Source organism: Spinacia oleracea, chromosome 3 (genome assembly GCF_020520425.1).
Source record: "Spinacia oleracea cultivar Varoflay chromosome 3, BTI_SOV_V1, whole genome shotgun sequence".
NCBI lineage: Eukaryota > Viridiplantae > Streptophyta > Magnoliopsida > Caryophyllales > Amaranthaceae > Spinacia > Spinacia oleracea.
The window spans coordinates 133,298,611-133,312,034 of record NC_079489.1 but is presented as its reverse complement, the minus strand read 5'-3'; the positions used below and the strand labels follow the sequence as shown (position 1 = coordinate 133,312,034).

General features: G+C 35.6%; 1 protein-coding gene across 1 annotated transcript; it reads right to left on the bottom strand.

The window, feature by feature from the left end:
• Window positions 1-12,177: 12,177 nt before the first annotated feature.
• LOC130470087 (uncharacterized) lies at window positions 12,178-12,977 on the bottom strand. The gene is made up of 2 exons (XM_056839667.1): window positions 12,817-12,977; window positions 12,178-12,655 (listed from the first exon to the last, which is right to left on the bottom strand). Exons 1-2 carry the CDS (start codon window positions 12,975-12,977, stop codon window positions 12,178-12,180), a joined length of 639 nt encoding a protein of 212 aa, XP_056695645.1.
• Between the last annotated feature and the right edge of the window lie 447 nt (window positions 12,978-13,424).

Genomic DNA, 13,424 nt, shown 5'->3' with positions numbered 1-13,424 from the left:
AAAATGAAGTAAATACACGTTCACTATAAAATTTGTGAAAATAAAAACAAGTCAATTATTTCACAGAAATTTCACAAATACTTGCTATGTCAAAATACCAACAATACATATCATTATCATAGTGGAAAACATATTAGCATACACTACCTAAATAACGTTTTAGGTCCTTTTAAAGGTTGGTGCTAAATAGTACATTCCACACACCCACAAATGATATGATTTTATATTTCACAAAATTTCTCAAATTTTTTAAAAAAATGGCTTACTATGAAAACCAAGCATTTGTTTTCATATATTACTAAAAACCATTTAATTAAATAACACTTTCAACTTTCAAGGGAGAAAACTTGGAATTCAATGAAGGTTTGAAACTCAATATTCAACATGTGATGTAAAACTAATTTGAGAACATCACCAACATATAGAGTAAAACAAACAAACATATTATCACCTTGGAAAACAAAGAATTGAAATCCTCCACACAAGTCATTAATCTAAACAGCTATGAGAATTCAAATTCTACACAATCAATATGCATCAAGATATTGATAAGGTACATGTACCATTACAAAGGTGATAACCTCAATACAAATAATGAATTTGTAAACACATAATTCTTATCCTCAAACATGGGAACTCACAACTCATGGTTTTACCACTTAGAACAATCACTTTACATACCTATGATAAAAGAGCATACAATATAGAAATGAAAGTCAAACTGCTCAAAGATCTAAGTGATATAAAACTTGTTCCCAAAATAATAAGAATAACAAAATCTCAATCCCTTAATTTGATAAGGTTCTCCCAAAAATCAAGTACCGCCTTGAAACTCCTAATAACCATCCGATGAATAGTCAACAAAACCTTTCAAGAAAAACATCTAGATATCCACATTCCTTAGGTAGGTTGCGAAACTCATAAGTAAGCTTAACTTACTCCTAATAGTTTCCTGTCAAAGGTTAACGACAAAAAGTCTCCATTGACAAATCACGGAATTAAGGTCTTACTCATAGGAATTGAAAACACAACACAAATTCAAGCCATACATAAAAACGTCTTTTAGCATAACGGGCAATCCTCATGCTTTGAAAACACTAACTTCAAGTCTCTTCTAAATTCAACTAGTTCACTACTAACAAAAGAATTAGAAGAAAATAGAACAATCAAGTAAGAGACACTTTAATCCCAACGTGCATAGCCAAACAATTAAATTCATCATGCACAAACATGCTAAAAGAAAATTACCATTAAAATGAGACTACTAAAATACATACCAAGACTCATCAATAAGAGGACACCCAAAAAGTCATGGATTTAAACGCAAAATAAAATGAGTACCCTCAAAAAAATACAAGGACCGAGAAAACTAGTCCAACATTAAAATATTAGGCACTTCCCACATAGCGGACTTAAAGTCTCAATTGCATGACGCCTAAATTTTAAAACTTCGGAAACGAGGACATTGACTTACAATCACTTTCCAAAAATCACCGGGGTATAAAGGTTTCCCAAGAGAAACTCTCAAGATACATGAGCATACAAAATACAACCCCCACATGGAAATAATAAGGCCAAAAGTTAAGATCATAAAATGATCACTCAACAAGTTTAAACTATTAGTAATACCATAATAAAATTATGTACTCAACAATTCCCATAAAACCATTTAAATATAAATAACCCTTAAAACTCAAGTCTCAAAACTTTTGGCCAACTTTAATGAAATTTCAACACCAACACTAAGTGAGAATAAAAGGTCTATTTAGTCTCAACCATAGAAAATTCATTAAACAACACCATACCAATCATGACAAGATTAATGGTCCAATTCCCAAAAGTGTAGTGACTCGAATAATCAGGTATACATCCAAGGAAAATATTATACGTAAAAACTCACTCAACATATTCCAAGGAAAAGGGTTCAACATAGTTTGCTTCCACAAACACAAACACTTATGTTCTAGGGGGTCATCACAAGCTTATGATAACTTGCTCCAATGGGTACACAAAAAACTCCAAGGAATTAAATATGCATACTTCCAACAATGCATAAGAAACCATTAACTATGAAGTTACATACCCAATGTTCATGGTAATAAACAAGAACTTGGAATCATACATATACACCAATATTACTCTGACAAGTTAGCGGTTGAAATGACAACGTACAAGGCTAATAATCTAATCACCATTAGAATAAAACTACTTACTAAATACCCTTAGTAAAGCAAGTACACAAAGTCACAAGCCCAAAATTCCTCTACCAAGGAAAATATGACAATGCACAAATAATTCACATTAATCTTTAAAAGACTAAAAACATAACTCTAATAAAACTAAGGTCTCCTCATGAAATTAAACATGCATGAAACCAAAGTAAACTATAGAGTGCAATAACATGTTCATACACCATAAATAATTCAAATACTCTACTTTCTAGTAATCATTCCATCAAACATCATTTGACAATATAAAAATCAATTTTAATATTGTCATCTTCACAAAATATAATTTGTTGAAATGGCTATTAGAAATGAACATGTTAGAATAATATCTTATTAAAAGATGTAGTTTAGAATGAACCTCCCTTGATATTAAATCAATTATGTGTGTTGTAAGACATTCCAAAATCTTCAATCAATCCTCCATCACGATATCATGACCACCATTCATCAATCATCTTCTCCAAGACATTACTTTTGTCTTTTCTTATCCAGAAAAATCAGGTTCGTTGTGGTAGTTGTAACTGGAGATCAAGATCATCAATTGACAATCCGACCGTTGAAAATTAAGCCCAAGATGTCCCGGATATTGTGTAAATATTTTAGGAAAATCGGACCACGGATGACCCTCGATCGGGGTTAATCTTTGAGACTGCTCCCAGAAAAACGTGAATGAAAAATATCTTTGGAAACCCTCTAAAGTCCCTTTATCTTTCACTCAAACTAACTAATATAAATTTCCTCACAAATCATAAGAAGTATTTAGCAATTGAAATATATCTCGTTTTCAAATTGTTGTAATAATTGGGTTTTCAAGGCAAAATACTAGAATAAGAATAAGAATGTGTTTAGGAAAACGTTGCGCCGTGGTAACCAAACCACTGCCTTGAAAACGAGATTCAGTGCAACCGGGGTGCACAATTGTATTTACCGATACGTTCCCTAAGGTTTACACAACCCTCATCACACAAAGGCACTTTTCGGTGATGAGATGGAGCCACATAAACTTATGCCCAAAAGAAGGAAAGGAGAGGAGAGAAAATAGATGACAAGAGTGAACCTTTCTTATATTGGTTTCCCAAGAATGAAAGAACATATATATATAATATTCTAATCAAGAAGAGAAGGAAGCTATAAGGTTTTGGGAAAACCAACCACCAAATGAAGTCCAGAGATCTAAAGAGATCAATGACCATAAAAAATAATAAAATCACTCATAATCATAAGAGATTTAATTATCTTCATAAACATGGAGAATAACCACAAAGAATAATTCATCAAAATCAGTAAAATGGAGGTTACATATGATTTAGTGGAGGAATCAAAACAACCCAAGGAAGCCAAGGGATTCAAAGGAATCCAATGACCATCATCAATAGACTTAAGTATGATTATGAAGAGTTTAATAATCTCCTTAATCAAGGGGATCATCAAACAACTTAACTCAACATAATTGGAACAATTAAGTCACTCAAAATATCAACAAAAGATTGTTTACTAAAGGAATCACGAGGAATCAAATCCAACGTCCAAAAGACGTCTTTTTGTATCCGCCCGATCCACCGCCCGATCGGGCGCCCACCGCCCGATCGGGCGACAACCGCCCGATCGGGCGAATTACTCGCCCATTTTTCCTTTGTACGCGCGCACGATCGGGCGCCCTCCGCCCAATGACCATCGGGCGGACCTCTTTTTCAAGATTTAATTCCAACATTTATACTTTTTGGTGCGACGTAATACAAGTATATTGAGTGTTCATGACTTACCCCAACTGATTAACTGGCTTACCCAACAAATTATTGAACTATATCCACCCTTCATTTTATTGTTAAGATCGGCCACAAACCCGTTTCTCAAACTGTTACAATAGTCTAGGAACCTGGTCGTAACAACATAACCTTAATCCCACCTATCACCTTGACCGGCTCTAACCCAATGAGACGGAGCATAGCCTGCCTTAAGCCTCACATAATCCGCGATCCCCTCAGTCACCCAATTGGGGGCTTGTCTAATCCCCCATTGCCACACATGGGCCGTTTCGTGGTACAATATACCCGTTACTTCAGTTTTCACGTTGTTGGAGTAGTGTTGCACATAGTACGCATTCAAGCGAATTTGGTTGTTTAATATGTCGCCTGCGTAAACACACATATCAGCTAAAAGACAAAAAAGAAAGTACAATTCATGTAAAAAAAGTACTATTCTGTAAAAAAAGTACAATTTTGTAAAAAAAAGTACCATTCTGTAAAAAAAAGTACCATTTGTGTTTAAAAAAGTACCATTTATTTTTTTGTCCTTTTTTCATATTTTGTCTTTTATTCTGATATGTATTTGCCTATACATATCTGATATGTATTTGTACTTCCTCCCCCTTCTATGATCTCTACCGTAAGGCTCACCTGTTACATTTTATGATTTATTAAGATATTGTATTTCGTGAAGCAATAAAATTGAACGACTAATTGTTCCATTATAAGCTTGGTTACAATAATTTAATTTGCTTACTTTTGCTGTTGATCTGGACAAATCTTCCTATTTTGTTATAAATTTATACATGACAAAGTGATAATGGTCGCAACTTGCGACAAAATAATTTGTGTCGCAATATTTTTTTTAAAATTACATAAATATATATTATTGAATTGTAATTTCTATTTTTTAATTCATAATATACAAAATAAAAATAAAAATATATTTTCTATAACCATTATAAAAAGTATTTCGAGTTTTGATTAGGTTATTTTTCTTTAGATTTGACGGTCAGTATCGTAATATTATCGAAACTTTTTCCTATAACACAAAAGAGTATAAATTAATAAAATAATAATAATAATAATAATAATATGAAAAGCTAAAAAAAGTTGTATTTGAAATTAGTTGGTAAATTCGAGATACTCTTTGGTTCTAATCGATTTCGAATCTTCGATTCAGATAGGTTCGGTTTATTTAAATTCTACAGTTATTTTTGGTTCGGGTTAATCCGGTTTCGGGTGAAGATCGGTTCAGGTCATTTCAGGTCAACACTTCCACGTTGATTTCGATCTTGGCATCAGTTTTGTAACGCAAATCCAAATTTTGTAACAAAGAGTGATCGGGTTGATTTTTTGGGTTGGGATCAGTTTTGCCAAGTGTAAGTATAACACTCCAACGATCCAATTTTCCATCACACACTTAAAAGCCTTGTTTTTTCAAGGTTTTAAGACTAGTCACGGTCCATTAATATAGTTATTCTCCATAATTAATCCGTTCTTAATTTTTAGATGTCAATTTTGACTTTTCACTATTCACATTTAACTAACATTGGTGATTTATTCCAAAATACAGTCACGTGAAATATTGTTGCTTTCGTCTCAATATATATTTTCAAAATATCAAATTTTTATAATACATTAAGGTGTTTTACAAATAAAATTATATAAGGTTCTTTCTCACAAATTTTAGGTTATAAAAGGTCCCTTTTGACAAATTTGCCATAATATAAAGAACAAAAATAAAAAGTGGCATTCTAGGATTGATTCTCAGACTTTTAGCAACGTATGTGATGCTTGTGAACTGATGAATGGTTAAAACAAAAAACAATTTATATTTTTTTTTTATAATAAGCTTTTGCTTGACGACAACTAAGAAAATGATGAAGGAGCAATGCATAGCGAGAGGTGATTTGCCTACCACCCTCCTCTACTCACGTGTAAAAGTGAGGGAAAAAATAAATCTTTTTTTTAACTCAAGCCGACGACGTTATATTAATAAGATACTAAAATGTACATGGGGAAAAAACCTTGCAAAGCAAGGGCAAAATTATCAAAGTAGCAAATAAACCAAGGCCTCACAGCCATGACTGGAAGAACCCCCCAAGAACCAAAAACTTGCCAAAAAGGGGCGTAAAAACCTACAATTCGTAGCCATTGTAGTCTTAAGATACGTAGAAAAACAAAGTTTTAGTAAATAAACATCAAGCAAAGGAAGCATGAATCTCCATATCTTATGCATTATCTTCCTCCAAAATTGCTTGAAAACCCTGCAGAACTTAAGCACTTCAGCTGTTGGTAATCTCCCCATCCTCTACTTCAACAATTTCAATTGTTGTATCCATTGTTGAACCACCAACAACAAAAGGCGTGAAAGCTATCCCTTTACCCTTATCCTGTTTCCCTTTGTCAATATTTTTCAAATTATCCATGGCTCCCTTGATGTCTGTAACAATTGAACCAAACACCAGTTGAGCAGCAGTGTCTGATGTCGCCACCTGATTCAAGGTATCTGCATTATCAATTGAGAGTTTGGCCCCTACAATTGAGTTAGCCTCATCCCTTGCATTTCTTCTTATCGTTTCAGCATAATCTGGATTTGCATTTTCAAAATCTGCCTCATAATCACTCTTTGCACATGAAGGGATAATATAATGTAATTTGCTTCCAACTGCCATGATAAGAGAATGAGCAGCTAGTGAATGAGCCACTTTGTTACAAAATTTAGGAATGTGAGTGAGATCTCCCACCCAGGACTGATTGAGAAGATGCGCGACCTCCCTCAAGACAGGGCCCAGCTCATGATGATCTTGCTCTTTAATCTTTCCCAGTAGCACTTTGAGATTTAAAGCATCTGTTTCTATCTCCAACTTCTCAAACTTGAAGTCTCTTGCAATAATGAGCCCCTCCCTTAAGGCATAAAGCTCTGCAGCAAGAGGAGAACAAACAGTGAACTTACTGGAGAAACCCACAAACCACGAGCCAGTTGACCTTCTGCAAACTCCTCCACCTCCTGCTACTACATCCGACTTCCAGGCTCCATCCACATTTAACTTCATGACTCCATCTTTTGGAGGAAACCAGGTTTTCTTAGTCAATCCTGGAACTTGATTGGCACCTAATTCCTTACCCTGTGAACAATTGTTAGCAAAAGTCTAATCTACATAAAAGGCATTGTAAAGAGAAAAAGCAGATTTCATTTTGAGATCAAAAACCACCCTATTTCTGGATAACCAAATCTGCCATATAGCAGTTATAAACAAACTTTTCCATTTCATAGAATTTTTTAGGTTAAAGTTGATCCATGTAATCCAATCTGAATTGTAAAAAGTATTAAAATCAAACATAGACTTAGACCAAATGCGTTGGAAAATATAAGTCCATAAAATACTAGATTGAGGGCAATCTCTAAACAGGTGCAAATGACTTTCAGTATGTAAACGGCATCTGGAACAAGTAGGAGAGATTTGGGGAAGAAACTGATGTAAAATCCCTGTCACAGGTAGTATCTGGTGGGCACAGTTCCAAAGAAGCATTTTATATTTATAAGGTCCTAAGATCCTCCAAATTTTGTGCCAACTAATGTTATTTAAAGCAGGGCAATGATTGCTATTTAATTGGCAATGATAACCATTCTTAGAATAAATCCATCGTATAAAATCTGTCTCCTTGCCGTTATTAGATAGGGGATAGGAAAGGATTAAGGATTTGATATGGGAGGGAATGAGATGATCAATATCATTAAGATACCAAGTTCCATTCTGAATAATATGGCTAACTAACCAATGAGCTTTGGAATCAGGGATTGTAACTCCTTCAGTTTTATACAATGGTTGATTACCAATCCAATGATGATACCATAGAGAGGTAGTCTCACCATTCCCAATAACCAATAATAATTCCACGTTCAAGAATAGGACGACCTTTAAGGATGTCTCTCCATAAAGGAGAGTGATTGTTATTTGGAAAACAATTGAACAGGTTTGCATGCTTGAGATATTTTTCTTTAAAAATTTTCACCCACAATTTGTCTGGGTTAGTTAAAACATTCCAACCCAATTTGGCCATAAAAGCTAGGTTCCATTCTTTTAATTTCCTAATTCCCAGCCCACCCTCATTAATTGGTCTAGTAATCTTATCCCAAGAGAGCCTAGACATATACCTACTCCTTTCCACCTTATTCCATAAAAATTTCCTACAACATTTTTCCAAAGCGTAGATAATGGAAGCAGGGAGAATATTGGTCTTCATATCATAGAGAGGATAGGAATTTAACACAGATTTAATTAAGGTGCACCTCCCTGCCATATTAAGAAGCTTAGCCTGCCAACCCCTCACCCTATCCATTGATTTATCTAAGAGACCTAGGTAATTAGAAATCTTCAACTTATTTGGTCTAATATCCACTCCTAGGTATTTTCCAAAAGAAGAAGAAATTTTAAAACCAAAATCTCCAGCAATATCTTTTCTGATGGAATGATGAAGATTGGAAGGGAAAATAAGAGTTGATTTATTCATGCTAATTTTTAATCCAGACTTATCTCCAACGTTGTTTAAGGTATCCATAATATTAATCAGAGAATCTTTGTTTGCTATACTGAACAGGAACACATCATCTGCCTAAAAGACATGAGATATTCGAATATTTCTAGTAATAGCAATAGGATTCCAATTATGAGAATTCACCTCATGCTCAATAATAGTAGATAATCTATCAAGACATAAAACGAAAATGTAAGAGGAAAGAGGATCACCCTGACGAATTCCCCTCGAGGGTTTGAAAGCATTACAGATTTCTCCATTCCACAGAATGGAGATGGAGGGAGTAGAAATGCAAGACATAATGAGGCTAATCATTTTTGAAGGAAAATTAAAAAATAGAAGGGTTTCTCTAACAAAATCCCACTCTATACTATCGTAAGCCTTGGTGATATCTAACTTCAAAGCCATGATCTTATTTCTTTTCTTAACCTTATGAAAGTGATGAGCCATTTCTTTAACAAGGATAACGTTATCCTCTATACCCCGACCATGAATGAAACTAGACTGGAACGGACTTATAATTCGACCTAAAATATTTTTTAATCTAGATGAAATAATTTTAGTAATAAGCTTATAAATAGTATTACATAATCCTACCGGTCTAAATTCCGCAACAGTGGCGGGGCACGAATTTTTAGGAATAAGGGTAATATAAGACTGATTTATGTCTTCCGAAATAGTACCATTAAGAAAACAATCATTGCAAAAATCAAAAATAATATTTCCTAGTTGTGACCAATGCTTTTGGAAAAAAACTGGTTGGATCCCATCTGGGCCCGGTGCCTTGATAGGATCCATAGCAAAAAGATTGGTACGAACTTCATCCATAGAAATAGGAGAATTCAACATGTTAAATTCATCATGATTAATGGCCAAACGACTATGCATTTCACAATTTAGATTGCCATACAAACGAGTCCTGGTAAAAAGATTCTGAAAATAAGTAGTAGCTATACTTTTCAATTGATTTTGATCAGTAATCCATTCATAATTACTGTTTTTTAAAGCTTGGATTTTGCCCCTTGATTTTTTAATGTTAGCTATCATATGGAAATACTTAGTGTTAAAATCCCCATATTTTCTCCAATTCATGCCTGATTTTTGGGCCCAAATCAAACGCTCCTTATTTAAAATATCATTTAGTTGTTGAATCAGGATTTTTTCTAAATTGACTAAATATCCTGAGTAATACTTACTTAAAGCGATCTGTATTCCATCAATTCTTGCTAAAAGGTTTTTCTTTTGTTTTTTTAAATTCCCGAAAATATTATGATTCCACATAGGGATAGAATTAAGAAATTCATTTCTTCCCTGTAGAAAAGAGTTATGCGGAAAATTCCAATTACTAATAAAGTAATTAGTAAAATCAGGGTGAGTTAACCAGACTTCTTTACATCTAAAAGGAAATGGCCCAGTAGCAGTAATATTAGATAAAGTAATTAAAATAGGCGAATGATCAGAATAAGTACGAGGTAAGTGATGAACCTTAGTATGAGGGTAAGCTTCCATCCATGGTGAGTTTGCTAAAGCGCGATCAAGCCTTTCCTGAATGAGATTATGCCCATCTCTGGCATTAGTCCAAGTAAAAGGACAACCACTAAACCCCAAATCTACTAACCCAGCATCATCCATAAAGTTGACCATATCCTTTCCTTGATTGACACAAAAGGGTCTTCCTCCCTTTTTCTCAGACTGGCTGGTAATTTCGTTCATATCCCCCACCACTAGCCAAGGAGTATTTTTAGGAGGTAAGCTGGATTGGAGAGAATTCCAGTGGTTGAACTTTTCACCAGACGAACTTGGTGCATGCATGGCAGTGACAAGACCCTCTTTTCCCAGATTTTTAAAATGAAAAAGAGAATGAAAATAGGTGTTTTCAGCATCAAAAAGAACCATATCCACTGTTTTTTTCCAAAACACCCAAATTCCCCCTCTTGTTCCTACTAGTCTAACTACCCTGAAATCTGAAAACTTTAAGCTTATCATCTTCTCCCTAGCCCTTGAACCATCAGCTTTGGTTTCCAAAAAAATGAAAATATCCGGGTTTTGATTAAAAACAACTTCCTTTGCATGAGCTAAAAATAAATTTCTATTCGCCCCCCTCACATTCCACATGCAAATTTTCATTTGTAAATCGGGTTTAGTTAAAGTTGAGTTGATTTTAACCAAACCTTGAGGATCAGATGGCTGTCGGATTAAGTAGCTCTCCCAATCCTTCCAGAATTGTGGAGCTCCTAGTTTGGGGATGTCCTCCAGACGAATCGGTGTTAGATAAGTGAATATTTGACGCTGGGCTAGGGGTGGATTCCAGTATCGGCCCTGAATATGAAGACCCACTACCTCTTCCCTTGACATGTACATTGCTGTAAGGCGTTCGTGATGCCCCATGTCTTGACCTAGTGTTTCGAACCGTAAGGGCATTATTGGTACCCCTCTTGGTAGTGGTGGAAGTGGTTGCCTTTGTAAAACCGGGCCTTGAGTTGGTGGTGAGAATTCCCAAATTTTCTGACTGTATAAATGTCGAGGACCCACCGCTATCGTTGATTTGGGCCCGAAGCTCCTGTTGAAAGGCTGGGATTGGCGGTGAGCATGGTATGGTCGTGCTTGGTAATTGAGAGTATTCAATTTGGTCAGACTGCCCTTTAGCTCCTCCAGTGAGGCCGTCTTCGTCTCCTTGGTCTTGCATGTCATGATCGGAGATGTTGGAAACAGATTCATAGTTTTTGGAGGTTTAATTCCCCATGGATCTTCCGGCAAGATTGGCGTGACATTGACTGGAATTCATGAGTGATCCTTCCTCTTCCGAAGTTCTACTGGTCGTCTTTGGTAAGTTATTGGTGGTGGTGAGTTGAGAATTTCCGGCGTCTCTTTCTGATATTCCGGTTCCATGGGAGAGAGAGAGAGAGAATGGTTGGAGAAGTGAAGAAGATGAGTGTTTAGAAGAGTTGGGAACAGTAGAAAATGAAGTAGAGGAGAGAGACTAAGGAAGTTGTTAATTGGTTTGCAGTGGTATTTAAAACCAAGGCGGAAAAGGTAGTCGAAGAGTTTAAAGGGAATTCCACCAATGGAGAAGAACCCGATTGAGATGAACTCTTCGCCACGTGTTGGTGAAGTTCTTCAGCTTCCTCTCCGCAGTTCTTAGTTAAGTTATCTTCTAAATCTTTCTCATTATTATTCTGTAAATTTAAAAGATTTGTTTTCCTGCTCTCCTTGGATTGGCTAAAAATATTTATTGAATTGCCTTTCCCAGACAAGGAAGAAGAAGGGTTGCTTGCTCCAGCATTTAAAACTGTAGATTTATGTTTTCCATACTCATTAATTCTCGAATTACTGGCCCTATTTCTAGAACTCTCCAATCTGTTTTTATTGTTGCTTTTCTTATTTGTAACAAGGGTCCAAGGCCCATAATTCTGATGCTCTAAACCTAATCCCTTATCCCCACTTCCCAAAACCGTATCATTGTTTTGGGTTATATTATTAGGTAAACCTAGATTAGTTCGTTTTTCTAGGTTATGAGTGGTACTAGTAATATTTTTATTGATATGATGAATATTGGTATCCTTTTCACCCGTAGTGTGTTTATTCGTACATTTAAAATGCGTATGACCTATTATACCGCAATGAAAACAATGCGTGTCAATATTCTCGTACATAATATTCTGTCAATCTCCTCCTACCCAAACCTTAGTTACTAGAGGTTTTTGAATATCAATCTCAATACATACTCGGGCATATCTGGCCCGTGTTAATTTATCGGTCGCGTAATTCACCCTTATCGATTTTCCTGCTATCTTAGCAATGCTAAAAAGCGCATCTTTATCGTAATATTCAACTGGTAATTCTGCAAATCTAACCCAAACCGTCATTTTATCAAACTCATTAATAGAGGGTCTAAAATTTGGCCTCCAAGTAGTAATCATAATGTAATGATCTAGGATAAACCATGGTCCCCCAAAGAGAGCTCGTTCGTAATCCTCCTCCATAGAGAATCTATAGAAAAAAATCCCTTTTCCTACATCAATAGTTTCCAAAGATCCTTTGATTCTCCACATAGATCGAACTCGAGCATCCATAAAGGCTTGCTTGGGATTAAGACCTAAACACTTGCCCATTGGCGTGAGCTTCCATGATGATCTCAACCTGTTCAAAGTGTTCTTATCAAATTGAACCACGAATTCACCCTGAGCAGCCATAGTTTCCTCTTCTTCATTCCAATCCTTCGAAGCAACTACAATCTTTTTGGCTTCTTCAAACCATTGTGTAGATTTAGAAACAACTTCTCTAAAAGAGATTGAACTTACCTTGTTTGATAGATGAGAAATAGGACCTTCTTCTGACATTCCACGATTTTCCTTGATAGTGTTGTAGATTTTCCTTGATTTGTAGTAATTCTTTCATTATCATCATCCTGCATCTCTACATCTTTTGGTGTAGGAGGTGGAGGAGGCGATTCCTCCTCCATTTCAACTAGGGTTGAAGATACTCAAAGTGGACTTTGCTACTTTTCTCTCAAGACCTTTCTCTCTCTAAAAACTTTTTTCTCGTAATCATTCCATGAGGGAAAAAATAAATCAAGTCCTAACATTGAAAAATATGTATAGGGACTGGGAGGAGGGTCAAGAAAACATTCAAGGGTTGATAGTCATCAACCTTGGACAAGTCTTCCGTTCAGACCTCCACGAACAACAGGAGACGGGCACCGATATGGTTTTAAGAGAGATGGACCTCCCTTAATTGACATAAAGACATTAGGAGCACTTAGGAAGGCCTTTCTTGGATAATTAATTAAGGTCGGCAATGTTCTCGATTGATAATTCCAAATCTCCAGTCCCAGACGGCTACTCGTCTGCTTTCTTTAAGGAGCACTGGGAGGTGGTAGGTTCGGCGGTGTGTCAAGCAGTTAGGCGTT

Coding starts and splice junctions, on each gene's coding strand:
- LOC130470087 (XM_056839667.1), bottom strand. CDS start 12,977: ATGGAGGAGGAATCGCCTCCTCCACCTCCTACACCAAAAGATGTAGAG. Junction 12,656..12,816: donor TTTCTCATCTATCAAACAAG/GTAAGTTCAATC, acceptor CACTTTGAACAG/GTTGAGATCATCATGGAAGC.